At 33.7% G+C, this 26,789-nt stretch overlaps 2 protein-coding genes across 2 annotated transcripts in view; one reads left to right on the top strand and one right to left on the bottom strand.

The window, feature by feature from the left end:
- Window positions 1-26,789, bottom strand: part of LOC136027188 (tRNA N6-adenosine threonylcarbamoyltransferase, mitochondrial-like) — a 373,253-nt gene that overhangs the window by 249,184 nt on the left and 97,280 nt on the right. The window lies entirely within an intron of this gene.
- On the top strand, window positions 3,696-24,754 carry LOC136027179 (NADPH--cytochrome P450 reductase-like). Its single transcript, XM_065704184.1, has 5 exons — window positions 3,696-3,836; window positions 9,594-9,732; window positions 19,141-19,259; window positions 20,107-20,312; window positions 23,804-24,754. The coding sequence occupies exons 3-5, from the start codon at window positions 19,190-19,192 to the stop codon at window positions 24,014-24,016; spliced, it is 489 nt and encodes a 162-aa protein (XP_065560256.1). The 5' UTR covers window positions 3,696-3,836; window positions 9,594-9,732; window positions 19,141-19,189; the 3' UTR covers window positions 24,017-24,754.

The following is a 26,789-nucleotide window of genomic DNA, read 5'->3' as shown; positions in this document are numbered from 1 at the left end:
ATATTTTTGGGAAATTAAAGGAACTTGGTACCTTATTGAAGACCTTGACCTTTCTGAACTTAGAAAATGAATTCGGCACGTTTCAAAATACCGACAAGCCGAATGAGGGGGTTAAATCAGCAGAAATTATTTCATAGAAATAATTCTGAAAATTTTGTATTTGAAAAGACACATGAACTTGTGCTCTTCCACATGGCTGAATTACCTTCATCTAGTAACATAGGCGAAACGCTTTAGTTTGACTTTTCCAAAGGCATATCATTGTCTGATAATGAGTGACCAAAATGAAAAGGAAGTTTTGACAAAGATATGTTGCAGCTTTAGGGAGAAAAAGTATTATTTCAGCCAAATTTGGAGTGAAGTAGGACTTAGAATGAAGATATGAATGCCATGTAATCAGTTAAAACGTCTTTTTACAGAACATATTTGGATACTGTCAAAAAATAATGTTTGCCCTTCTTGAAGATCAGCAATTGAAAACTTTTTTATTGGATCTATGTTGAAGTCATCTAAATGCTTTCTACGAAACTATTTACGTAATATTTCGGAATAATAAAGGAAAATATTACCATGTTTTGACAACTGCCTGTTATAATTCTTATTAGTGTAGCATAAACGATTTGAGGTACAATTTATCTTCAGGAGATTAATATTTAGGCGTTTTTTATAATAATAATTTAGGTTAAAAATTTAAAATAAAATTTAGATTAATATTTAGGTGTTTTCCATATTCTTTTCTTTTATAACAAACCTATTACTATCCATCAAAATCCAGACCAGACAAAGAAAATTGACAAATATCATTTGCCCCTGTGAGATGTAATACTATCACAATCGCACTTACCATTTCACGATGTGTAACAAACTTGAAACGACATAAAGAATTTTTTTCGGGCCTGGGCTATTATTCAGTTAAAAATTTCAAATGACTTGCTCAGCTGGACTTTGGATTCGGGGCTTTTGAAGGAAGGGACAGGATGTGAGCCATAAGAATGGAGTGGACTGGAACTTCATTATGTTGGAAATCTAATTTTTTTATTTTTTTCTCTTTCCGACTTTTTTTTTTACTTTTGAAAGATGAAGCATAGCCAATCTTATATGTGTTTTGTCTCACTGTACACTGTTGTTTTGTGTATAGGGTAAAGGGTAAGAATTGGGCCTCTTGAGAAGCCAACATGCTAGAACAAATCCTTGCACATTTTTATATTGCTAATATTTTGCTTACTCCCATGGTTTGGTTTGCATTTTGACAACTCAACCCTGTACCCCTTTTAATGGTCTTTTATAGCCCTAGGCTATACAAAAAAAAATGACCAAAAAATAAGGAGCTCTTACTTTATATTATATATCAAGTACTGATGAATCACATTCCCTTGTTTTCCCCCATTTTTATCGATTTCCAAAATAGCTGTCATCGTTTATCACGTTACTTCTCTCTACTCAGCCTATGACTATATAATAGCAGGCTATGGTATTTCTTGGCATGTTTTTGAAAGGCCCTGGCGTGTTTTTTGTTTCATATACGGCAACACTGCAGTGCTTCCACTTTCCTCGATTTTCAGGCATTTCCCCAAAAATCAAGAAAAATCGTCAAAAAAATTACGTTCCCCGAATTTCTTTCTTCTCCCTTGACCTACCCAAAAATGGAGTTAGTGAAAGGCTCATTGTTCGTTCTACTACTTTAATACTGTTTTACACCTTTATACTATGGTACACTGGCGAACATATGATATTGAAAACTCCATTTTGCAAGCCAAAATGGGAATACAACAATTGGATGCGGATTCCTCCTCTCTTATTGTGAATTTAGGAATGGCAAAAAAATTTTCTTATGTTAAGGCTGATGCAACTGACGAAGAAGAAGCTACGATTATCTCTAGACTTCCAATTTAATAGTAAGCCAATTTTGTCAAACTCTTCTAATTATTCTAGCTGTTTATCGTTTTTAAATCGCTCATTCCTATTTTGATTTCGGAACACCAAAAACAAAATACTTTGAATTGATTTTCATTGCTTTATTTCGTGTGATAATAGACCAAATATCTGATGATTTTTTCGCTATTCGGCATTTAAGGTTCTATGTAAATAAGGCAGTCATCAGATAGTTCATGGTAAGAGACTGTAACTAAGAGTCAATGTGGCTCAATAGCAGTGGCGGATCCAGGGGAAGGGGGTGTGTGCCCCCTGAATAGGTGGCGGATTTGTGGTTGGAAACGTTTGCTCTGGTTTGGGTTGGGACGAAAGTTATTTTTTATAATTGGTTTTTAATTATTAAGACTGTTTCTTTCTGCAAACAAGTTTGAAAAAAGGTTTTAGTCACTTTGTGCAGTGTTTGTTAGATTTTACTAACATTGCTTACAATCAAAAAGTGTTTCATTAAATTTAGGTTTATCAAGGGAATCTCTCCCTATTACCACAAAAGCCAACTGGGAGGCGGAAATCTTCATTTCGTAATAACAACGTAGTGAAATTTAAAATCCAAAATCTTTGGGCTAAGAAAAATCTTAAGTATTTAAGAAAAATACTTAAAACTAAATATATGAGTCAAAATACTCCTTACAAGATCGGAGTAATCATTTAAGAAAAATACATTTTCGTTTAAAGGAAGGCAAATAATTATGTGTTTATTTTTTATCTAGCTGGTATAGATGGATCTCTGAGTTCTCATTTTGAATCAGAAGAATGGTTTTTCGGACATTTACTTTTAAAATGTTGATAGAAACTGGAAATTCATACAACTTGAGTTAACCACGGAAATGGAATGCAACTAGAATTTTACTTCAGGATTTCAAACTTTCTCAATACCAACTAACCACAAAATTATTATTTTATTCTTGCTTAAGGGTTTCATATATTTGTCCATAAAATTGTCTAAACTGCTATATATACTGCTGAGGATTTTTATACTTACTTTGATACGTTCCATCCAATCATATTTCCACGATTAGTTGTTTATAAATCAAAATTTCTACAGGACAATTCTTTTACTTAATGCTAAATCTGAGTCAAATTTCAAATTTTTATACTTGTACTTAACAGATGTGTCTAACAATTAAAATTAACAATTAAAACAATTAAATTCTAACAATTAAAAAAGAAACAATTAGAAATCTACCACAGCTTGAAACCCTGAGAATTTTGATCACCAATCTATACTTATAAAATATGAAAACAACAGACACATAAAAATTTCTTTTTTTAGGAGTATTTTGACTCATATACTAAGTTGAAAGAAAATACCTACATGTATCTTTATTAGAGTTCATATTTTTCTGACGATTTTAGTCTTTATTCAAATATTTTTGGATGAATAGAGGAGGAAATACTAACGAAGAGCTTTAAACTAAAATAACTCTAGATTGACAGGTCTAGCCCTTGCAAACATTCACATAAATATTGAGATAGACATCGACCTTGTAATAAATAAATATGGTGGGAGTAGAAATTGAGAAATAGACCTTTTCTTGTAAAAATGGGAATTCTGTAATTTAAGCGAAGTATATCGAACTTTAAAACATGGAAAATACAGTATGTTGTTAAAAAAAGTAAAATTTTGATTAGTAAATTTTTGAGATTTCGTCAAAGTTGACACTGTTTTTTGAAACACTATTTTTAAAAAGAAACTGTGATTAGTGAATGCTTTGTTGCCTCTACTTAAAACCCTCGTTTAAAATGTTTTCTATGCATTTTGGGAGTTTTTTAAACTTGTTCCCGAATTGGGAGATTCGAGAGTTGAAATGTTGCAACACTGGTTCAAAATAGAAAAGAACAGAATACTAGAAGAAAGGATTAAAAATTTTATTGAAATTTATCCACAGGCCTATTAGTTGCTAAAGGTTTGTGAGGTTTGCCTTTGTTGCTAGAAATTACATGTCTGATATAATTAGCTTTAATAATGTGTGTTTTTGTGGTACTCTAGAGAATATGTGACATTAATATTTAGACCCATTCTTCAAATTGTGATAGCCTAGGCAAAAACTAAAATAGGCTAGCAAAACGGTTAGGCTAGAATTCTCCTCCCATAAATAGAAAAAAATTGAATCCTAAACTTTGATCTAAGATTTCAAACAGCTTTTAAAAAAGTAACAAGGTATTAAAATCCTTAGATTGCTCCAAGCTGCAATTTATGATAAACCAGCTACCAACACCCTCTCAATAGTGACTCCCCCCTCCTCAAAAAAAGAAGAAAAACAACTATCTTACTGATTTTCCTTTTGAATGGAAGTTTTTCATCATTTTCTCCCCCATGCTAAATATAGCCTAGCAGACTTTGTAGCTCAGTTTGATGAAGGCTAGCTATTGAGACAATGTACAGCCTATTTTCAATAATCTACAAATTTTGAAACGATTTTGAATATGTTTTGGTAAAATTCTAGTTTATCTCTCTTTGAAAGGGGTGAGGTTTAAAAAATGAATTTAGTTTTATGAAAATAAAACTTTGCAAAACAGATCTCCAGCTCAAATTAAGCACCAGAAAACTTTTCAGCTTTATAACTTTTCTCAATCCTAATTTGTAAAGATTCAAAAATATACAAATAGGCTAGCCTATATTTCCATAATATAGAAAAAATCTTTTTAGGCTATAAGGGTTAAAATTCTACTAAAACAACAGGGATTGTATTTTCAGAATTAAAACTAGAGAAAAGGAAATTAATAAGTGTAATCAAAAAAATTATAGTTGAGAGACTTCTTGCTATCTCAGAAAGAGGTTAGGTTAGGAAAATGAAACTTTCATTAGGGATGGGTCTACAGGCTAAAGCATATCCCCAGAAGGCATTTTAAAGTACCCACCTCCACTGCTTCTCCCCCTAGAGAGCCCTGAAATCAGCCTACATGACAGGTCTATCCCTATTGAAATTTCAACAAAACAACATTTTACCTTAATTTTTAGTGACCAGTTGCTTTTTCTCTGTCTTTAGTTCTGAAAATGCAATTCCTGTTATTTGAGTAGAATTCTGAGCCACATCAATGTTTTTTTTTCAAAATTTAGGAAATGTATTTGCATATCTTTAAAACCTTATAAATTGGGATTGAGCAAAGTTGTGAAGCTGAAGACAATTTTTGTTGTACTTCATTCAAGCAGAAGATCTATTTTGCAAGGTTTCACTTTTATAAAACACATATTTTGAAGGTCATTAAGGTCAGGGCCCTCTAGAAGGAGTGGAGGTACATACTTCAAAATACCTTCCTAAAATACTTTAGCCTGTAGACCCATCCCTGAAAGTTTCATTTTCCTAACCTAACCCCTTTCTGATATAGGATGAAGTCAACTAACTAGAGCTTTACTATAAAATTCAAATACTTGGGGAGAAGGGTTTCATGGGAACAGTGATTGGATATGGGTAAGTCAGTCCTAAGCCCAACCTGAAATGGTGGCCCAAGATGAGTGTTGAATGAAAGAGACACAAATTGTTGATCACAGAAATTAGAAGGGGTTAACATGAAACCTTGGCAATACCTTCCCATAGTGTATTCTTGGCCCTGGATTCATGACTGAAAGTTTCATTTTCCCAACTTTACCCCTTTCCAAGATAGCAAGAAGTTGTTAAACTAGAATTTTATCTTTGTTTGAAAGACATCTAATTATTATCAATTACTAGATAAAATTCTATACAGTTTTGAAGGATAGTGTAGTTTTCAATAATTTGGTTCCTTTGACAATATAAACAATCCCCTCAATAATCTAACAATGGACAGTGTCACTTCTTTGGTCCCAGCAAACCAATTTCCTGACATGGTTGCTTTTTGAAACCTAAACAGAAAACTGGTCTGAAACAAGATGGACAACCATGTTGTAAAATTGGTTTGGATCTTTTTTCTTGGATCATGGCCATAACCTACAGTTTGTAAAACAAGTAAAAAGAAATATTATTGGATTAATTTTAATCAGGATATTGATAATGCTAAGGCTCTGTCTCAAATTTTATCATTTTCTCCTTTCCAAGCTTTTTCTTAATTTCAGTAATTTTTCACATTAAAAAAAAACAAAAAAAACTTTTTACCATTTGCCATCTTTAAGGAAAAGTTCCATTAAAACTTTTCAAACATTTTGTGGTAATGTAAGGAGCAACACAGCTCAGTTATCAAAATGCTAAAACAACATAATTTTGATACAATAGGTATATCAAAAGAATTGGTTTATCACACTGATTCTTAATGTATAAGTTTCATTAAGTTTAGTGTACCCATCAAAGGCTACAAGTCTGAGAAAATTTGTTTGATTTCCATACAAGGGGAAAAACATCCCTTAACTGTCAAAGGATTTTAATGAAAATCAGACCACCTTTCCAGGGATGTCTCAAACTCCTATCTGCAAAAATGTGGAATTTTGCGTTGTTTTTTACCAGAAGAAAGATCTTGGATGTTCTTTGTTTACATTTTTAGCCAACTTTTTATGGTTAGGTGGTGGTGAATTTTCTACATAAAGAATTTATCATTGGGAGATATCAGGGGAAGAATTTAGGGGTTAGACCTTAAATTGGACAAGTAAAAGAACACATCTGCTTTGCTGGGAAACACTACAGCAATGCTTTAAGAAATTCATAATAAATTTATTGTGATATTTACCTTGATTTATTAGCAGTCAACCTAATCTATCATACACTTAACCATCTTCTGGACCATGCCTTGGTGTTTTTTTTGTTTTTTTTTTGTGGATGAGAAATTCCTCCCTTGAGTGCAGAGTGCAGACAGTCTGGTATTATAATACTATTTTTTTTCTTTTTGCTAGTATTAAAGCTCATTCCAATAGGCAATGCATAGAACATCCCTCTTGCCTTTTCCCAAAAAACACCTTTCTAAGACTTTAGAATTAAGTCAGGCTCAAATGGGCTAAAATTTCAGACGTTTTCATATCAGTTCCCTAATTCAAGTGGTGAAGTTCCCCCTTCCTCCCTTTGCAGGTCTTGCAATGTTAAAAATGAAATGATTGACCATTGTTTATTTGAATGTAATATGCTAACGTCTGCTCAGTTTACCATACAATGTGAACTGTTAGAATGCTTCAAACACCACAATATCTCACTATTAGCCAAGAGTCTAGCTGACCATACCTGCACACAGAGCTCAGAAATCACTATTTATCTACTTATTACCTTAAATTGCAGCTTGGAGCAATTTAAGGATTTTTCCTTCTAGAAACTCCAGAGTATGTTCACTTGACTATGTCCATTTGGCTATATAGAGTATGTTGAATATGTTCACTTGGCTATTGGTTTGATGTTGCTGCTTCAAGTGCTTCCAGTTATACTTCTATTCTTTTGTTGACCATTTGTTGTCAAGATGGTTCTTAAAGCTGTGTGTGGTTTGGGCAGCAACAGTATATGGCAGTAATATGTTCCAGAGGTTTGGAACACAGTTGGTAAGAAAATGGGTACATTGTCCCTTTGAGGAGAAATGCCTGGATAACTGCAAGTTATGTCCCCCTGTACAAGAATCCTGAGACGAAGTGCCCTTGAATTAATGAGCTGTTGAACCAGAATGGCATCACCCTGTGTTCTTCTTTAAACCAGAGTTGGGAGTTTCAGCTTGCATACCCTTGTAGGGGAAGGGAGCTCATGCATTCCACTCACCATCTTAGTGTATCTTCTCTGAATATCTTTTTTGAAAAGGGGGGATGCATGGACCATACATGTTTCAAGTCTTGACTGAACAAGTCCTTTATACAAAAGGTTCAGAATTTTAGGAGAACAGGAGGAAATTGTTCTTTTTATAAGCCCTAGTGATGAGCTGGCTGATGCTGCTACCTTCTTTACATGATTTCTAAATTTAAGATGATTCTCAACAATTACTCCTAGGTCACATTCTTCCAACACTGGAGAAAGGGACTGACCCTTAAGAGAGCAGGTTGTATTGATGTTCTTTTGTTCAAAGTGTAAAACACGGTATTTTGACACATTGAAAGTGACTGGCCCTTAAGAGAGCAGGTTGTATTGATGTTCTTTTGTTCAAAGTGTAAAACACGGCATTTTGACACATTGAAAGTTCAGGGTCTTTCCGAAGTTGAGAAGTATCCTCAAGAGTGCTAGCAGGACCAATTACCTTGGAGTCTTCAGCATATAGCATCATCCTGCTTTTAAGCACTAGAGGAGCATTGTTTATGACAATATTGAACATGGTGGGCCAAGCACACTACCCTGTGGAACCCCACTGATAACAACATGAGAGGAGGAGAGGATAGGATTGCCATCTCCATCAAATATTCTTAGATGCTGAATACAATTCCTCAAGAAATCCATAATCCATTTAAGAATTTTTTCCTCCAAATCAGTAGATTTTAGCTTGAGCTCAAGTCTCTTATGGCAGACTTTGTCAAATGCTTTTGAAAAATCAAGAAGGATCATGTCAATAGGGATTCCCAACTCCAGTTGTTTTGTAATATAGTTTTATGACTTGAGCAGATTAGTGTCAACTGATCTGTTGCTTCAGAAACCATGTTGAGAGCTATTGAAAAGATGATTCTGATCAAGATGCTCAGTAACTGTTTCATTGATAATTAGTTATCTTTTTCAGAGGCTAGGGTAAAAAAGATCATTTTTATTTAAATCATTTAATGTTTTTAGAAAAAAAAATTCTGCAGATTGGTTTGAATAGAGATAGCACACAGAAAACAATAAGACTTTCTTTTACCTAAAATTCTGCTGCAAAAATGTTAAAATAGTTGCAATTTGGCTATTATTATTATTTATTTTCCAAGGGCTTTTTTTTTATAAATAGATTTTGAATAAATCTGTATAAATAAATACAATTGTTGTTTAAAACTGGCTAATATGCAATAAAATTGAATTACAAAATATACAGAAATATAAAAAACAATACAATTATAATTGGCTGATATATATATACATAAAGCTACCAACAAAAGTTGTTGTTACTATTGGCACAGAATCTGTCCAAGAACCTGTTCAATAGTACAAATACATATATATATATATATATATATATATATATATATATATATATATATATATATATATATATATATATATATATATATATATATATATATATATATATATATATATATATATATATATATATATATATATATATATATATATATGTATATATATATATATATATATATATATATATATATATATATATATGTATTTGTACTATTGCTACAAATTGTATAAATAAAATATGTGAAAATCTTACATTTTCACCAGAGGATAAATAGGAACCCTATTTAGGTTTATCAAGAAAAAAACCTAATTATTTTTTTCTACTAAAATTTTTAATTCAACATCTTAAACTCCTTCTTTCTTCCTTTTTTTGTAGAAAGTCAGGTCCTTCTTACTCTTCTTTTGTATTGGGTTATCTTTGATTTATGTCTAAAAAAATGTGTTCTCTTTAACAGCTTTTTATTCAAATGTGTGTTTCAAGTGTTTGATTCTATTCCCTATTAAGCATTTTACTTATGCTTAAAAGCTTAAGGAAACTATTGTATAGGGTTTCTCTAAAAGTGTCTAACAATGCTCAACTCTTGTGTAATTAATTAAGAATTGCCTAACTATAAAGAATGAAGTTTGGTAGAAAGAGAAAGTCAAGACAAACCTGGGTCCATTTAGACCACGCATTGTCCATTTTAGGCTACTTGTGAAGCATTCCACATAAAGCTACCAACAAAAGTTGTTGTTACTATTGGCACAGAATCTGTCCAAGAACCTGTTCAATCAAATATGGAATTGATTTTTGCAGATGCTCCTGGAAGACCTCACTTCACAGAGTGTAAGTCCCATATTGTCATTTTATTCTTTTAGGCTAGCTGTATTGTTCAAAGTTTTTGAATTATTTGTAAATTCCAAGGAAATGTTCCCCAACTTTTTTGTTCTTTCTTTTTATTCACTGATACTTTATTTCTCCTTGATGGAAGAAAGTTGAACAGTAGGGAAATATAATTTTCTAAAAGCCAGGATTTGGGAAGATAAACAAGGAAGAATTGTGGCTGAAGTTTCGAATCCCTATCTGTTAGAGCAGGAGTCTACAAATGCTTTTGCCAGAGGGCCATATTGTCTGTCACACAGGAGTTAGGGGGCTAACTACACACTAGAGGTTCAAATTAGAAAGATTCAAAACATAGATGTTGTTTTAATGATATATTCTTCCATTTATAATATTAATATTACGTAACATCATATATAATATTATTTAATAATACATTGATACACTCTACATGGACAACTGTATTTGTGGAAATAGTAAAATTATTTCCTGGATGTCAAAATCGTAGATATTCCTGGCTTTATGTTTCATATTCCCAGTGTCAGAAGTGACCTGAGATTATCATCTGAAAAATTAGCTCTCAAAGTGCTTTTCCCATGTTTCATCCTTTAAATTGTGTGTTCACACATGTATATTGTTCCAAAGATTGAAAGGTACCATGATGCAAAGCTTTGACATTAGAAAACTCTTCCTTTGGCAAGATTGGTAAAAACTCGGAAGTCTGTCTTTGAACTTGTCCCTAAGGGGTTCATTTGCTTGTAACTTCATGGCTTCCAGTTCGATTTTATCCAAACAACTGGTTACAACTGCTTTAAATGTACTTTGAAATTGTCTCACTTCTTGTGCGATTTCACTGAAAGTAGGAGGCTATTCAAATAACCTTTCAATGACTCTAAATTTATTGGCTGTCTCAGAAATAAGACACACATACACACACGTACATATATATATATATATATATATATATATATATATATATATATATATATCTATCTATATATATAAAAATAAGTTGTCTGTGGATGGATGGATGGATGTGTCAGGTGACGTCACCTGAAAAAACTGGATCAGGTGACGTCAAAACTGAAAAAACTAAAAAAAGGCAAAAACTACAAAAAAAACTAAAAACTAATAAAAAAAATAAAAAAGCTAAAAAACTAAAAAAACTATAAAGGTAAAAACCAATAAAAAACTAAAAAAAAAACTGAAAAAACTAAAAAAAGGCAAAAACTACAAAAAAAACTAAAAACTAATAAAAAAAGTAAAAAAGCTAAAAAACTAAAAAAACTAAAAAAAGGTAAAAAACTAAAAAAAATAAAAAATAAAAAAAACTAAAAAAAAGGAAAAAACTGAAAAATAAGCTAAAATAAAGGTAAAAACCAATAAAAAACTAAAAAAAAAAGGAAAAAACTAATAAATGATGACACTCAAAGAGAAAAAAAAGGCAAAAACTACAAAAAAAACTAAAAACTAATAAAAAAAATAAAAAAAGCTAAAAAACTAAAAAAACTAAAAAAAGGCAAAAACTACAAAAAAAACTAAAAACTAATAAAAAAGCTAAAAAACTAAAAAAACTAAAAAAAAGGCAAAAACTACAAAAAAACTAAAAACTAATAAAAAAAATAAAAAAGCTAAAAAACTAAAAAAAACTAAAAAAACTAAAAAAAGGTAAAAAACTAAAAAAACTAAAAACTAAAAAAAACTAAAAAAGGTAAAAACTAAAAGAACTAAAAAAGAAAAAAATAAATGACGACACTCAAAGAGAAAGCGACCAGGACAAAAGGAATGTTCGATTAGCAATCAACAAAGCACCGGGACACAGGGAGTATAAATGACGACCCGGGGGAAACAGGGGGATATAAATGACGACCGGGACAAAAAAACTAAAAAGAAAAAAAAACTAAAAACTAATAAAAAAACTAAAAAATCTAAAAATCTAAATAAGCTAAAAAAGAAAAAAAAAGGAAAAAAATAAAGGAGAAAAACAAAACTAAAAAACGAATGTATATACAGACCGGGACACCGGGATACAAATGACGACCGGGACCCGGGACACAGGGAATATAAATGACGACCGGGACACAGGGACACAACTACAACGGGGACACCGGGGGAAACAGGGGGATGTAAATGACGACCGGGACACCGGGACAGGGAATGGTCGATTAGCAATCACCATCAACAAAGCTCAAGGGCAATCATTAGAATCATGAGGTATAGATCTGAATACAGATTGTTTTCCCATGGACCATTATATGTTGCATGTTCAAGAGTCGGTAAACCTGACAATCTATTTATATGCAAAGACAATGGGACAGCAAAGAATGTTGTATATTCGCAAGTTTTACGTAGTTAAAACCATATATATATATATCTATCTATATTCACAGGTGGGACATAGGGACACAACTACAATGGCGCGTAACTATTATGGCGCGTAACGACTTACGCGCGCGGGGGGGCTTGGGGGGGGCGCGAAGCGCCCCCACCAACTAGGTGTTGGGGTGGCGCGAAGCGCCACCCCAACAGCTAGTATATATATATATATATAATATGTATATTCATGAATCAGCACCACTGCTTTCTCAATTTAAGAAAAATAATCATACCATTAGAAGAGTTTTTGGTAAGTTAATTTTAGTGTTTTGTCTTCTATGTTTCATCTTCGAAATTTCATTTTAAGATATGTTTTTGCATGTTGTTTTGCAGGAAGTTGTCCCAATTTCTTGTATTTAGCTTAACTGAAACATATAATATTTGATTTTTAGAGTGAAAGAGTTAAATTGTCTATTCAGATGAATAATCAAATAATGAGTATAAGTCTCTTTTATCTCCTAACTATTAGCAATGAGATGTAGTCCTTCTCACAGGCATAACTTGAAGTCTTAATAATAATTAGTCACTTTAGTTTCAATTAATCTGTATTTGTCAGTGTCAACAATCATTAATAGTAGGGGAGAGTGGTATATGCAGGGACGGATTTTGGAAAACCTCCAAAATGCATGGTTAACATTGGTATAGAAAAATGGTTTATGGCTCAAATGAAAGCCCCGGAAATGCTGCATAAACTGTGATTTTTCCAGATTTTCTTGTATAGCTAGAAGAAAAAAGGGGGGTGTCCCTGCTTATACCATTTGTCCCACTAAGTACCGGGGGTGGTATATCTTGGGACATGGGGTGGTATACTCTGGGACATAGCAAAAAGATTCATGTATTGGTAGAAAACTTTGACTATTCATTGTATAAAAACTACATTAAGAATTCGACTTCAAAAGTAAAATTATCTTAGGCACAAGACTAGACTACCAGTCAACAAACACGAAGTATGACTCTGCTCTGGAAGCTGTACCGGGTGCTGGGGTAGGAGGCGACAACTTTTTCAAAATATCTTCCCTTGGATAAAATATTGAGTCTTCTCGGTCTAGCCACTTCCACTTTCTTAGACCGGCCATGCACATGACACTCACTCTGACACTGTTCTCGTTTTTCTCTTGGACAGACCCAGGAAAATACTCTCCTTTGTAAACAACTTTAACAAAATCTCCTGTAGAGACACTGTCAAAGATCTCTTCCTCTTTCTCACTTTCATCTTCCAATTCACCTAGTTTCATTGAGTCATCACTATCATCATCAAGAATCATTTTTTCATCATCACTTCCTTCTGAATCCACAAATAGCTTTTTTGTTTTCTGGTCTTTTTTTGCTTTTCCAGTTCTTCCAACAGTCCCAACTTTTCCTCTAGCCCTGCCACCCCGTGCTTTCTTATCTTTTCTTTCGGCTTCTTGTTCTTCAATCTGTCTTTTCACAGGAGTGTCAGTAAGAATCTTTGTAGAGCCTTTCTTCCTGCCTCTGCCACCCAGTACACGCGGCTTGGCTTTAGGGTATGGCTGAACTTGTTCTGGCGTCACAGGAACTGAAATGGGTGTAGAGGATTGTTCAGGCCCACTTGTACTTGGGGTTTTGGCTTGGTTGTTTCCAGCTTCAACTGGATCCAAAGCATCAGGTGCAGGTCTGTCAGTTACAGCAGAGGTTAGAAAATCATTTTCTGTAAAGATTTCTGGATTGTAAGGCCATATCTCTGTCTTCTTGAAGCCCCTCATTATGTTGTTTGGCGTGAAAGATACGGGGAGGTTTTGGCCAACAAGAGATGCAATCTCGTATATCGTCACGGTCTTCCCTGGGTTGAACAGCATCCAGTTGTCCATAGCCTTGTTGTATTGGCATTGGAAGGGAAAATACACGTATATGTCCAATGGCTGCAACCTGTGGCTGCAGTGAGGTGGTATTGTTAGTAAAGTGACACCAGACTCTTTCACAAACTGCACAACTGCAGAACAGATGTGGGACTCGTGGTTGTCCATTATCAGAAGCTTCGGGCTTTCAGGGGAAGCATGCGAGTAAGTCTTGAAATGTTTGAGATATTCCAGAAACAGTTCTTGGTTTACCCATCCGGAAGGCGAGGCTCCTCCAGCAGAGTTAGCAGGAGCACCAGTCAGCATGAGAGGCTGAAATTTCTTGCGTGGGAATATAAGGTAGGGGGGAAGGTACTGCCCGCTGGCAGAGATGGTTCCAACCATAGTCACAAGCACGCCACGGTCAGCTGAGGTTACTTTGCCCACTATTTTTCTACCCTCCTCGGCAAAAACCTTTGGAGGAACATGAACAGTGGTGACTGAGGTTTCATCACAGTTAAATATGTCGCTTGCTGTAAATGGAGTTTTCTTCAAAACTGACTGCAAGTTGGAGAAAAACTCCTGTACATTGTGCTTGTTAAAGCTTGTGGCACGCCCCAAACTTGTTGCCTCTGGCTTTCTAAGCGAAAGCTCTGGGTTTCGAGCCCGAAATCCAGCTAACCAGTCTATACCGGCTTCTTTAGAGTCTATCCAGCTGTCTGGGACAGTCTTGTTGTTTGCAACGGCGTAGTTGTAAGCAAGGGTTCTGGTGTCTCGACTGGTCAAACCATAACACATTCTGCTCGCTTGCACCAGGTATTGAGAGAGCGATGCTTCTTCTTCAGGCGTAAAAATAGTAGCAAATCCGAACTTTTGAGCACCACTGTAATTCGCTTTTTCGTCACCACTGAGTTTTGAATACTTTTGGTAGTGTCTGTGAAGGGCTGAACGTGACACTCCGTGTTTCTCAGCCACTGCCCTAATTGGTAAGCCAGCCTCTAGGTCTACAATAGCTGATTTAATCATGAAATGCTGGTCAACTTCCTTTTCAGCAATCGAATTAGAATATTCCTCCCACTTAGCTCTTGGAAATTGTGGCATTTTCTTCTATTCTGATGTCAAATCTGATAAAAAAAAAAAAGATGTATAAGCTATTTTTATCATTAGGATACAAGTAAAAACAGATAAGAAAAGACGCAATTTATGGACTGAACTGTAAGAATTCATGTGGTATATACTGGGACATGTCCCACTACATACCACTTGTCCTTGTCCCAGTATATACCATGCGACCTCTACTTGCAAATTGTGTCCGATTTTTTTTACTGTTGCATATTTTTCCACCAGATGACCACACGACGTGGTCTGATGTTTTAGCTTTCGTTTGCTATCTTGCACACACAATTTCTGCAAACCGTTACAAAATAAAGCACAAAAAACTATTGCCCAAATATTTTTTGGGGGGTATAGCCGAAACTTTGAAGTCGATTTTCTCAAAAACAAAAATAGCAACTTACCAAAATGATAGAACTGTCATGTCCGCCATTGAATGAACTATACTAGGTGGCTTTATTGGATTTTTTAAAGAAAGTTAGATAGCAGATAAGTACCGTGTCCCACCTTATACCCCGTCCCTGCATATACCACTTACCCCTAAATAAACAAATTTTGTAACCACAATGACAAACTGTTCTATAGTGAATTTGTCAGGTGATTTGTCAGAAAAAGAGAAAGTTTTGAAAAACTACTGCCAGGTAATTTATCATAAAAAAACAATAAAACAAAAGTATTTTGTTTTTTCAATTGATTACTCTTGTACAAGGTAAATGCAAAAGTGACCAATAAAGCAGAAGTTTTTCTGTGTGGTCTTGTTACTCTTGACAAGTCCTACAGAAACACTAAGTACCTGCCTAAAGCTAAACCTTTCCTATGTCTGGTTTACCTCAGGTGTTGAATGTACTGAATCACATGTTAAGGCTGCTAAAGATTTTTAAGAAGATTTCAAATGATTGCTATAGAATCTTTCAATCTGTTGTTTCCTTGTGCTAGGTAACACCATAATATAAACAAAATGAAACATTGCATTCACATTGCTGTGCTATTGCATTGCCTGTGATATGGCTCTTTTTTTTTAAATTTTACTTTTAATTTCACTTGACTTGGAAAAATTGTAGACCACATGATCAGATGGTCTAATTTCTTTGTACCCTGCTTGATGAGAAAATTTTGTTTTGACACAATATAGCCTTGATTGGGGTTAAGGTCTCATGGAGTTTTGGTATCATTTGAAAACTAAGACATACCTATTTTGGATTTATTTTGAAGCTTCTTATTTCCGCCTTGTCCAGACGTATGTTTTTTTGTTCTGGAAGTGATTGGTCACTTTTGCATTTATCTTGTACAAGAGTAATCAATTGAAAATTAACATACCTTGTTTTATTGTTTGTATTTTTGGACAATAAATTCCTGACGGTGATTTTTCAAGACTTTCTCTTATCCTTCAGCAAGTCCCCTTGTTTGCATCCAGTGAAACAGAACTTGAGTTTCTTGTTTTTTTTTGGTTCTCAAGACAGAACTACCAATTAGCAAAGCATCAGACGAAAACAGCCACAAAGGATATTGTATCAAAATATGGATCTAATGACACTATGATTTCGAACCAAAGTTTTGAATTTTAGCAGAATTTGAATGGCAATCTAAATCAGATAAATAATTTAATGATTAGCAACTCAATAGCTCTACATTGATTGACTATCTAAGATGGTCTGCTCAATAGAATTTGGACACTAGTTAGGTAAAAATTGTTGTTTTGTGTTAGGAAATGGCAGAAATTTGATGTCTGCTATGATGTGGTTCTTTCTGTAAAATAGAAAAAATTGGTTGGTTCCATCTTGAAACCAAAAAAAAAAAAAAAAAAGGAAGATTGGACCTCTTTTGTAATGGCTGTTTCTTCTCTTCTGGGAAATTTACTGTTAATTTTATGTGTATCTCAGTCACCTTGAAACTCAACAAGTTTCTTGTATTCAGAATTTCCATATAAGACAGATTCTTTGAATATCTATTTGCTGTTAAAATCTTTATTTCTTGGGCTTCGATTGCTACTGTTGCAAATTGCTTTTAACTTTAATTCTGTTACCGCCACAACTGGAATGTTGGATTCTGTTAACACCAAAGGCAAACAATTTTAAGTAACATAAAATTTTAACGCCATTTTGTTAAGTGGATAACAAAATAATAATTTGGATATAATTGGATATAAAAGTTTGGATATAATTGGATTGGATATAATTGGATATAATTGGATATAAAAATAATAAAGTGGATATAATTGTTAAGGATATATTTTATTTTTGTTTTATTTATTTTTAATTTTTTTACAGAAACACATGGTGTTATTTTCTGATTTTGGTTACCGATTTTTACACTTTTTTATATGGTGTCATGCCTGGCGCTTGCTGGCACGGATAATGTTTCCTTCCAAGTAGGGAGGGGAGTGTATAGATCTTCATCATTCAAAGTATTTACAATTTAGTTGTGTTTCTTGTAAATAGGATTATTTTTCACGTAATTATGCTGTTTTGTGTTTTTTTTTTCTCGAATTTATGTCCACCTCTCTAAGGTAAAATCCCTGTATTCTATATAGACATCGAATAACCAAAAAACTGTGAATTTACTGTCGTGATAAGACGAAAATAGAAATAGAAAAACGTATTTTAGAATCAGTTTTTATGGCTCTTGGTATTTACCAAGTGACATATAGCAATTGCAATTTCTGTTGGTCTGTCGGTCGCTAGGACGATGAAATTTGGCAGGCATATCAAAATCAGACTATAAAAATTAGAAATGATCGGTTCCCCGATTTGACCATCTGGGGGGGGGGAGTGGGGGAGCTGTTAATTTAGAAAAATTAGATAAATGTGGTGTTTTTAACTTACAAACAGGTGATGGGATCTTAATGAAATTTTATATTTTGAAGGATATTGTGTCTCAGAGCTCTCACTTTAAATCCCGACCGGATTTGGTGACATTTAGGGGAGTTGGAGGGGGGAACCTGAAATCTTGGAAAACGCTTAGCGTGGAGGGATCGGGATGAAACTTGGTGGGAAAAATAAGCACCTGTTTCACAGTTTCAGATGCTCCATTTTTAATTCGAAATGGATCCGGGGACATAGAGGGTTGGATGGGGGAACAGAAATTTTGGAAAACGTTTAGAGTGGAGAGATCGGGATGAAACTTGATGGGAAGAATAAGTACAAGTTCTAGATATGTGAATGACATAAATGGACTGGATCCGCCATCCTTGGGGGAGTTGGGGGGATTTCTAGTGCTTTGGTGAGTTCGGTGCTTCTGGACGTGCTAGGACAATGAAAATTGGTTGGCGTATCAGGAACTTGCACAAATTGCCTTGATAACAGCCTTTTCTCCGATTCGACCATATGGGATGCTGGAGGGAGAGGAAAAATTGAAAAAAATGAGGTATTTTTAACTTATGAATGGTTTATTGGATCTTAATTTTCTTTGATATTTAGAAGGATCTCGTATTTCAAAGGTCTTATTTCAAATCCCTACCATATCCGGTGATATTGGGGGGAGTTGAAGGGGGAAATGGGAAATCTTGGAGAACGCTTAGAGTGGAGAGATCGGGACGAAACTTGGTGGGAAGAATAAGCACAAGTCATAGATACATGATTGAATTAAGTGGAATGAATATGCTCTCTTTGGGGGATTTACATACCTATTAGGTATGTAATGTGAAAGTCACTTTACGGAGGAAACTTCTTCATAACATGTGCAATGTAAAGTAGACTCGAGCTCAACTTGGAATTTCACTTTATTTAAGTTTTATGTTGCGTTAGGTCAATGTAGCGGCAACAAAATTGAATTTCTTGATAAATTGTGAAGACACTATTTAATATAAACTTTACCCTGAAAGCCTTTCATGCCTTACGCTAGCTTCAATCTCAAACCCTATTACATATTTAAAATTTTAATTTGTGACGATTTAGACGATGATTGGGGTGATTTTATAGATTTTTCTGTTAACCTAGAGCAAAAGAACTTGTATAAAATTGAAAAGCTGTACTTATTGCATTACTTGGGAGACGAAAATACGTACTTTGTTAAAGCAGCTTAAAACACCGAATACAAGCAATTCGTACCGTTAACTGACTGGAGCAATAAGTCTGGAAAACTAAGTTGTTGTTTTTTTTAGTAAAATACAAAAAAATTCTTTTGTTTTTAGAGATTAGCCTCAATTTCATTTGCCAGAAGATCCAACTGTACCAATTATAATGGTAGGACCGGATATAGGCATCGCACCATTCAGGTCTTTCTGGATGCATCGGGCAGAACTGATGAGAGGTAATTTTCATATAATCTACTAGCTATAAAATGTGTATGTCGAGAGACTTGAGAAAATCAGAAGAACTTCAGGAATGGTTGCAGAAAGAGGTTGTGAAATATCGAAATCCAAAAAAAGGCAACGAAAAATATGTTTGTTTTTTTTTCTTCTTATTTTGGGAAATCGTTTTTTTTTTTTATTATTATATTGCGTTTTTTTTTCAAATACTTTTTGACCTTTCCCATGACCTGTCACTATGAATTACTTTATGGATAAATATGGTATTCATTGGCGACCAATATTGTTTTTTGTTTTTTCGATTTACCTGTCTTAAAAAAATTGTCAGCCTTTGGCTCACTGTCAGTTAATGCTATTTTTTACTTTTTTCTAGATTAGTCTAATCAAATGGGATAAGTTGATAACCATGTGCTATTCCCCATTTATATCAAGATGTGAAGTTCCTACTAGATTGGTCCAAATTTAGCAGACAAGGTGTAGCCTATTATTGTTATTTTTTTTTCAAGCTATTTTCATTTAAAATTTAATATTCTAAATTTGGGCCAAAGGCTCACATCTCAAATTGGCCCAAAGTCCCCTTTCTGGATAAATTAAAAACTGAAGCCAAAGACATCTTTCTTATTATAGAAATTTATAATCTTAAAAACCTTTATGCTACCCAATTTTTCTTCTTTTTTTTACCATTTTGAATAGTTTTTGACCTTTTCAACTATCTTTGTAAATTACTTCTGATAAAAGCTGGTATTCATTGTTGAATATTATTTTACATTTGATCCGATTCATTTCGCTCTGTGTCAATTTGTACTAATGCTTATACATCATAAGTATCAAATCCAAATGTAATTTTAGGTGGACAACATCTGGGCACAGCTATTTTCTATGGAGGGTATAGGACACAGGAAATGAATCTTTACAGAGAAGAGAAGCTTCAATATCAAAATATTGGAGCCATTGAGCTTCCAACTACCTACTGCCGAGAAGCTGTCCAAGGATGTGCCCCAGATAGGGTCTTGGTGAATTATCCCACCAATGAAGTTGTATTCTGTTACGATCAGGTACGTGCAGACAATTTGTAATTCAAATGGCTATATATGTAGGGAACAGAGTCGAACTTGTGTGTAAGAGTGAGGTGTTGAAGAGGGGCTGGCCTGTTTCATATACAGAATAATTTCTATTTGTTTTAATCTTTAATTTCGTTCCTTAATCTCAATGGAAAAGAACTATTTGTTAATAATAAAATAAAGACAAAAGAGTGGTCAACATAACATTCACGCAAAAACAAAATACAATAGTGTTAATACACTTTAAATCCTGGACGTATCCAGGATTGTCGTTCAGGTTTGGGGGAGGGGGTCCAAAAAAGTATTGCTAGGGAATGAAGGTTCAAAAATTTAATGAGGGGCGGAGAGGTTGATTTTTGCAAAAGTCACTTTCGGGCCTGGTTTTTTAAAGAATACTATTTTTGATAGAAGTGTTCTGATAGAAATTTTATCATGGGGATGGGGAGGGAGATGCTTTACAAAAGAGCTATAGTTCAGGAGATAAGGTTTTTTTTCACTTCTGTATTTGTAATTCCAGTTTTCGAGTCAGAGGAAAAGATAGCTTCTTTGTTTGCATTTTTATTACTAGTTTACGACTTAGAAAAATGTCTCGGAGGGACGAGATTCAAGCCCAATTTTCCCCTCCTGGATAAATCCCTGTATACAAGCACAGTTCAGTTTAAATATATAAAAGATTACGATAATGGGATAGATGGTAGAGAGTTTTCTGGATCACTCGAATTTGAAAAATGATAAATTTCCTATACAAGTCCATTAATTTAAGAAATAAACCTTATGTAGAAAAACTTTGCAGATGGATCAAGTTTTCCTCATTTGCTTTAGACTATAATATATTTTTTGTCATTTTTTAAGGATTACAACTGAGCGGCAAAAAATAAAACAATTTAGAAAAAAAATTGAACGTTATTAAATTCCAATTAATTGTACAAATAACTCCATAATTTTGTAGTAGTTTGGTTTCTTTATTTATATTAAAGGGATTTCGTCACTTCAGATCGATTTTTAGGGAATTTGAAGAAATGGGGATGTAGCACCTATTTGTTGACTATATAACGTTGATTTTCGTATTCAGCATGATCGATTGCATCAGATTACATTCTTAAACTATCTCCTGCTTGGTGATCACCAAATACCTTAAATATCAACATTTATCTCGTCTGGTTCCCTAACTATGGTTAGAAGGCTATGCATAAACTGATGATCTGTGTACTTACTTAGGGTGGTGAAGTGGCACTTTTAGAAAAGGCACTAAGGCACTTTAGGAATATTAAGAAATGTTCATTTCCATCACCTCCCTGAACTATAAGGAGTAATATATCTTGTACTGTCCAGTTCCCAACACAACCAAGCTTTTGAGCAGCCTAAAAATCGAAGAAACAAAAACTATTCAAAATGAAAAACCTTAAAAGTTAAATATGACCAAGCACTGACCTTAAGCAGTAAAGTATGAAAACGGATGAATTTACAGAACGAAAAGCGCGTGATTGCAAAAAAGTGAATTGTATCAAGTTGAAAACAAACGGAACTGCTAAGAAGCATAAGAATAGTTCATAACATAGCAGTACTAAAAAACCACTATTCTACACCTCTGTTTAGCAGAATTTTCTTCTTGAAAATTAGTGTTTATGGTGTTGTTGATGCTTCGACAACGCTTATTGTATACCTTTGCAGCGTACCCCCCCCCCACCACCAACAAACAAAAACAGATAACAATCTATTTATAGTTTTGCAAACATTGGTAACTTGGGGTTGGTTTAGTAGGTACAATGTGTTTAGTTGTATTTACACAAAATATCATACAAACGGATCAGCCAAACAAGATACTGTGATTGTGGTTGTGCTACAGTGCTGCCCCAGAATCAAAAACTGAAATTGATATAAACTAGGACTATGTTTCGCCAAAGATCTTGTTCCATTCTCAAATAATTAGCATTTTTCTGCCAATTCACGCCATTGTTCCTGGTAAAATCACCAATGACAAGATCACTAAAATCCAAAGTGTTGAGCGTTCATGAAACTTCACAACTACTCAAAGACAACTTTTATGTAATGGTCACCTCACGCTATTAGTTTTAGTCTTTCAAGTTTTTTTTTTTATCTTTTCTGAAACAGCCATTTAACAGAGAAATTGTGAAAGAATCGGGTTTTTTCTTCAAATTTGGTTTTTATTCTTTGGAGTGGTAGTTGGAGCTATGTACTGATAGCTTTTGTTCTTTTAGAGGGAGGGTATTTACCCTCTCAACTTTTCCCCCTTTCCAAATTCTAAAATCTTTCTTAACATTTTTGATATTTTCTCTAGCCTAATTCATAATTCTTGGTTTGCATAATTTTTTCTTACTGTAAAGTAGAGCCTATTGTAGGTCCGTTTGCATATTTAAATACATATTTTATTATTTAAAAACAAAATATATTTTTAGTCACGTATTTGGAAATGCCATTTAAACATGTTTATGACCAAGTATTTTGTAGTTTTATCTAAATAATATGGCCTTGGCACAGGTACGTTCACAGAAACTGTTTTGACTTAAAGATGGGTAAAAAAAAATCTATTTCCAATTTCTAAAATATTTCTTCATTATTTTTGTTTAAACATTTTTTATATTTTCTCTAGCCTAATTCATAATTCTTGGTTTGCATAATTTTTTCTACAGTAAAGTAGAGCCTAAATAAAACTCATGTGATTACCCTACAAAAAAATTCTTCTGGTACTATCTTTAGCGCTTTTTTGCTCTAGTGTAGGTCTATTTGTTTTTTTAAATACATATTTTATTATTTAAATGCAAAATACATGTTTACGACCAGGTATTTTGTAGTTTTATCTAAATAATCTGGTCTTGGTACAGGTACGTTCATAGAAATTATTTTGAGATGGATAAAAAAAATGAATTTAATGGAAAACGTTGGATAATAGATTCGATAGTGGACATAAAAATGTTTTAGGGGGAAGGGCGTTCTCAAAGGCCTCTTCCCCGAGTTTTTGCCTGTTTAGAACTTTACTTAATTTTACTTTCTTTGACATCTTGCTTTTATGGGGGTGTCAAGTATATCAAATACCGTGATTAGGCGTGATTGTTTAGCAAAGTTTGAAGGCATAACTTTCAAGTATATCCCTTTACCCTATAAGCATGTGTGATGATGCGGAGAGCCGAATCAAATTGAATGATTGGGTATAATTAAAACTAAAAGTTTTTTGTATAAAGTATGTGAAATAAATTTTGTTTTCTTAAATTAAAAGAATTTTATCTGAAAAAAATTAAGAGTCAGCTCGAAAAATAACGAAAAATAATAGTTGGTTCGTAGTAGTCAGACTTTGAATATAGGTAATAATCAGTTTGTTAGGATTCCGAAGGCACATGCATGTCTAATGGAAAGAAGTTATCGTTACTAGTTTTTGACTCTTCTTTTGTTTATGTGCTGTTTTTCCCTTAAAGTAAAAATTAATGTAGATGGAGCCGTGTTTGGATTTAGTAATAATTTCTTTCCAGGGACTTGTGCAGATGGTGATCAGTGACAATGCCTTTCGTATGTATGAATCGTTATATCTTCAAAATGGTCATATTTACATTTGCGGAGATTTTCAGCTGGTCAGATATGTGAGACGCATTCTAAGATTAATATTTGAAGAATATGGAAATCTCAATGAATATGAAGTCAAGTTGGCTTTACAAGACCTCGAAGTAAGTTTCAGTGTCATATAAAATTTTAATATTATCTTTCATAATGCAAAATTCTCTTTCATAAAGCATAAGATCATGTTTCATATTGCCTTTTGTGCATGAGTGAGCATGAGATATTACTTTGGCTTTTATTGCCACCTTCTTGCAATTCCTGGCATATCAGTAATAGAGGCTTACTATCAAAAACTGCTTAATAATTTTTAATGTTTCTAATAGAATCTTACTTGTTGAAAAGTATTCAAATACTCTTACCACGTCAGTTTATTTGCAAATCATATTTTTAAGCTTAATTCTCCGTGAGGAAAGGCCGGGTATAAAAGACTGGAACTCCTTTGATGTTGTGATATGGTTTAGTGCCATACACTCTGTCATAAGTTCCTACCTCCATCCTTGAAAGGGAACCTCGCCTATGTGTCCTCATATTGATGTTGAAGTAGACTTTTCATGAGGTTGCTTAACTAGAATGGGGACTGCAAACGTGGCTTCAGGGTGACATTGAGGAGTTGTATCCCCTCAAAAATATAATAGCCTAGTAAACAACACAGCTTTGCACTGAATTTAATAGTTTCCCTGTTAATGATGATCCATCTTTGATCTTGATAAAAATATAAGACTTGCCATAAGTCTTCCGAGTTTTCATGTATTTTTGTTATGCTTGAGTGATTCAATTGATTAAATCTGATTTCTCTTTGCCAAAGATGTTAGATGGGATTTAGATGTGTGCCTATTTTTTTTATTTAAATATAACTATCGCCTGGTCTTGGCATGTTTTAGATTTCTGTTGATGTACCATTTTGGTATTCGAAATTTAGTTTCGCTATTGGAACTTTTCTTTTTGAAAGCAAAGTAAGAGTGTACAACATGTCCCTTTTCTTTAGCTCTTGAATTAGACGTTGATCCTGTTTTGGAGCAACGCTGCAGCTTATTTTCTTTTCTTTCTTTTGATCTGTGGTCTGCAGCAGCGCATTTCAACCTTGTACTTTAAGGGGAATTTCAGAAAGCATTCGACCTCATAACTCATTTTTTTTGTGGCCAGGAACATGGAAGTTATGGGTGTCAGTAACGCTGTCTAGCTCATGTTCTTTTTTTTTTCTTTTTTTTCTGAAAAGCAAACGCAGTGCGTACACCCATTGAATAAAGGGGACATTACCTCAGAATGACAAATATAACATGCCGATCCCTACAAGGAGCCGAAAATACCGGCTCTATCTTCATATGCATGATCAAGTTTGTGCTAGCAAATTTTCATTAATGGTCATTATTCAGTATTTCCATCTTTACAGAAAATCTGGATGAGCCAATTGAAGGTTTGGTATACAGCTAATATTATTGGGATATTAAAGGAATTTGGTACCTATTTGAAAATCTTGACCTTTCATTTAAAAACTCATTTCAAATGATTTCATTCAAAACTTCTTTTCAAAACTATGAGGAAGTCATTTAGCCAGAAAAAAAAATTGAATGCAAATTTCGTTTTAATTTTTCTTGTGCTGAGAGCCAAAATCAAATGATGCATTAATTCAAAAGCGTAAAACGTTACTTTACGCTAACTTTACGCTAGGTTAAGTTTTTTACTGTTTTAAAAAGTAAAGTTGAGAGAAAGAGTCAAACTTCAGCATAAAGAGCGGGTGTTGAGAAGGGAACAGCCCCTTTCATATACGGAGCAATTTTTATTTGTTTTAAGATTTAATGTCACTTCTTAGTTTCATTTAAAAAGAACTTGTTTTTTTAATTAATTCATCTAAGAAGCCATTAAAGAGGGGTAAATTATTATTAATATGGAAAATGGAAAAAACATTTTTCACATAATACATCGACTCCATATTTTGAAAAAGTTTTACGCATAAGTGATCAATACGATCTTGAAATGACAAAAGTTGAGCAAGAAAAACTCCTTTGCTCCTTATATAGGGAGATAGTACAGTACACTGTTAAATTTATTGTATTCCATGGGGTTCCCAAATTAGCAGCCTGCTACCTAGCTATAGAGCACCATCTTGGAGGGGATAAGTTTATCGTTTTTTCTATTGTTTTTTTCATTGAAAATACCCCTTAAAAGATATTTTAATAAAGATAAATTTTTAGAAACATATTTTTCAAATCTAAGGGACACAGGCAAACCCCGCCTCCCCCAACGGACGCCACTGATAATTTAGTATTTCTCAATACAAACGTTTTAATTTTGAATAAAAAAAGAAAACTAAAACAGTTTTTGTTTATAATGTAGCAAAATAAATCAAATTTCGTAAGAAAAAGTGATGCCCGTTAAACCCTTGAAACTTTTTACCTTTCCATGTTTATCTGGTGAAACCCTTCTGTAGCAGAACGAAGAAAACGAAGCCACCTATATCCTTGGGGGATCAACTGTCCTAGTACCTAGTATCAACAGTCCTAACATCTTGAAACGCAATAAAGAAAACAAGGTCCTGACTAGATCTTTTTGAATATTAGAGATTCAATACCGATAAATACAATTGAAATAAATTTACACTGATAAGAATAACACGAATCCTTGACTTTCTCCATTCAAACCCTGGATGACAGTTGAAATTATTAAAGAAATAGAGAACAGGAATCACCTTTATGAACATTACTCAGACAGGAAACGATGGATATTTCGGAGAATTCAGGATTGCCTGTAACAAGGTGAACTCTTTCAGAAAAAGAGCAAAGAGGGGTTTCTTTGAAGAGAAGTTTATTACAGCCAAAATTAACTTGAAAGGAACTTGGAATGTCATTGGGGAGAGGGTATCAAAAAAAAGCAATGGCAAGCCTCTCTCGATAGAAATAGATG

The sequence above is a fragment of the Artemia franciscana genome, chromosome 5 (assembly GCF_032884065.1).
Source record: "Artemia franciscana chromosome 5, ASM3288406v1, whole genome shotgun sequence".
Classification (NCBI taxonomy): Eukaryota; Metazoa; Arthropoda; class Branchiopoda; order Anostraca; family Artemiidae; genus Artemia; species Artemia franciscana.
Note: the sequence above shows the minus strand (reverse complement) of the source record. Positions and strands in the feature narration are given on the sequence as shown.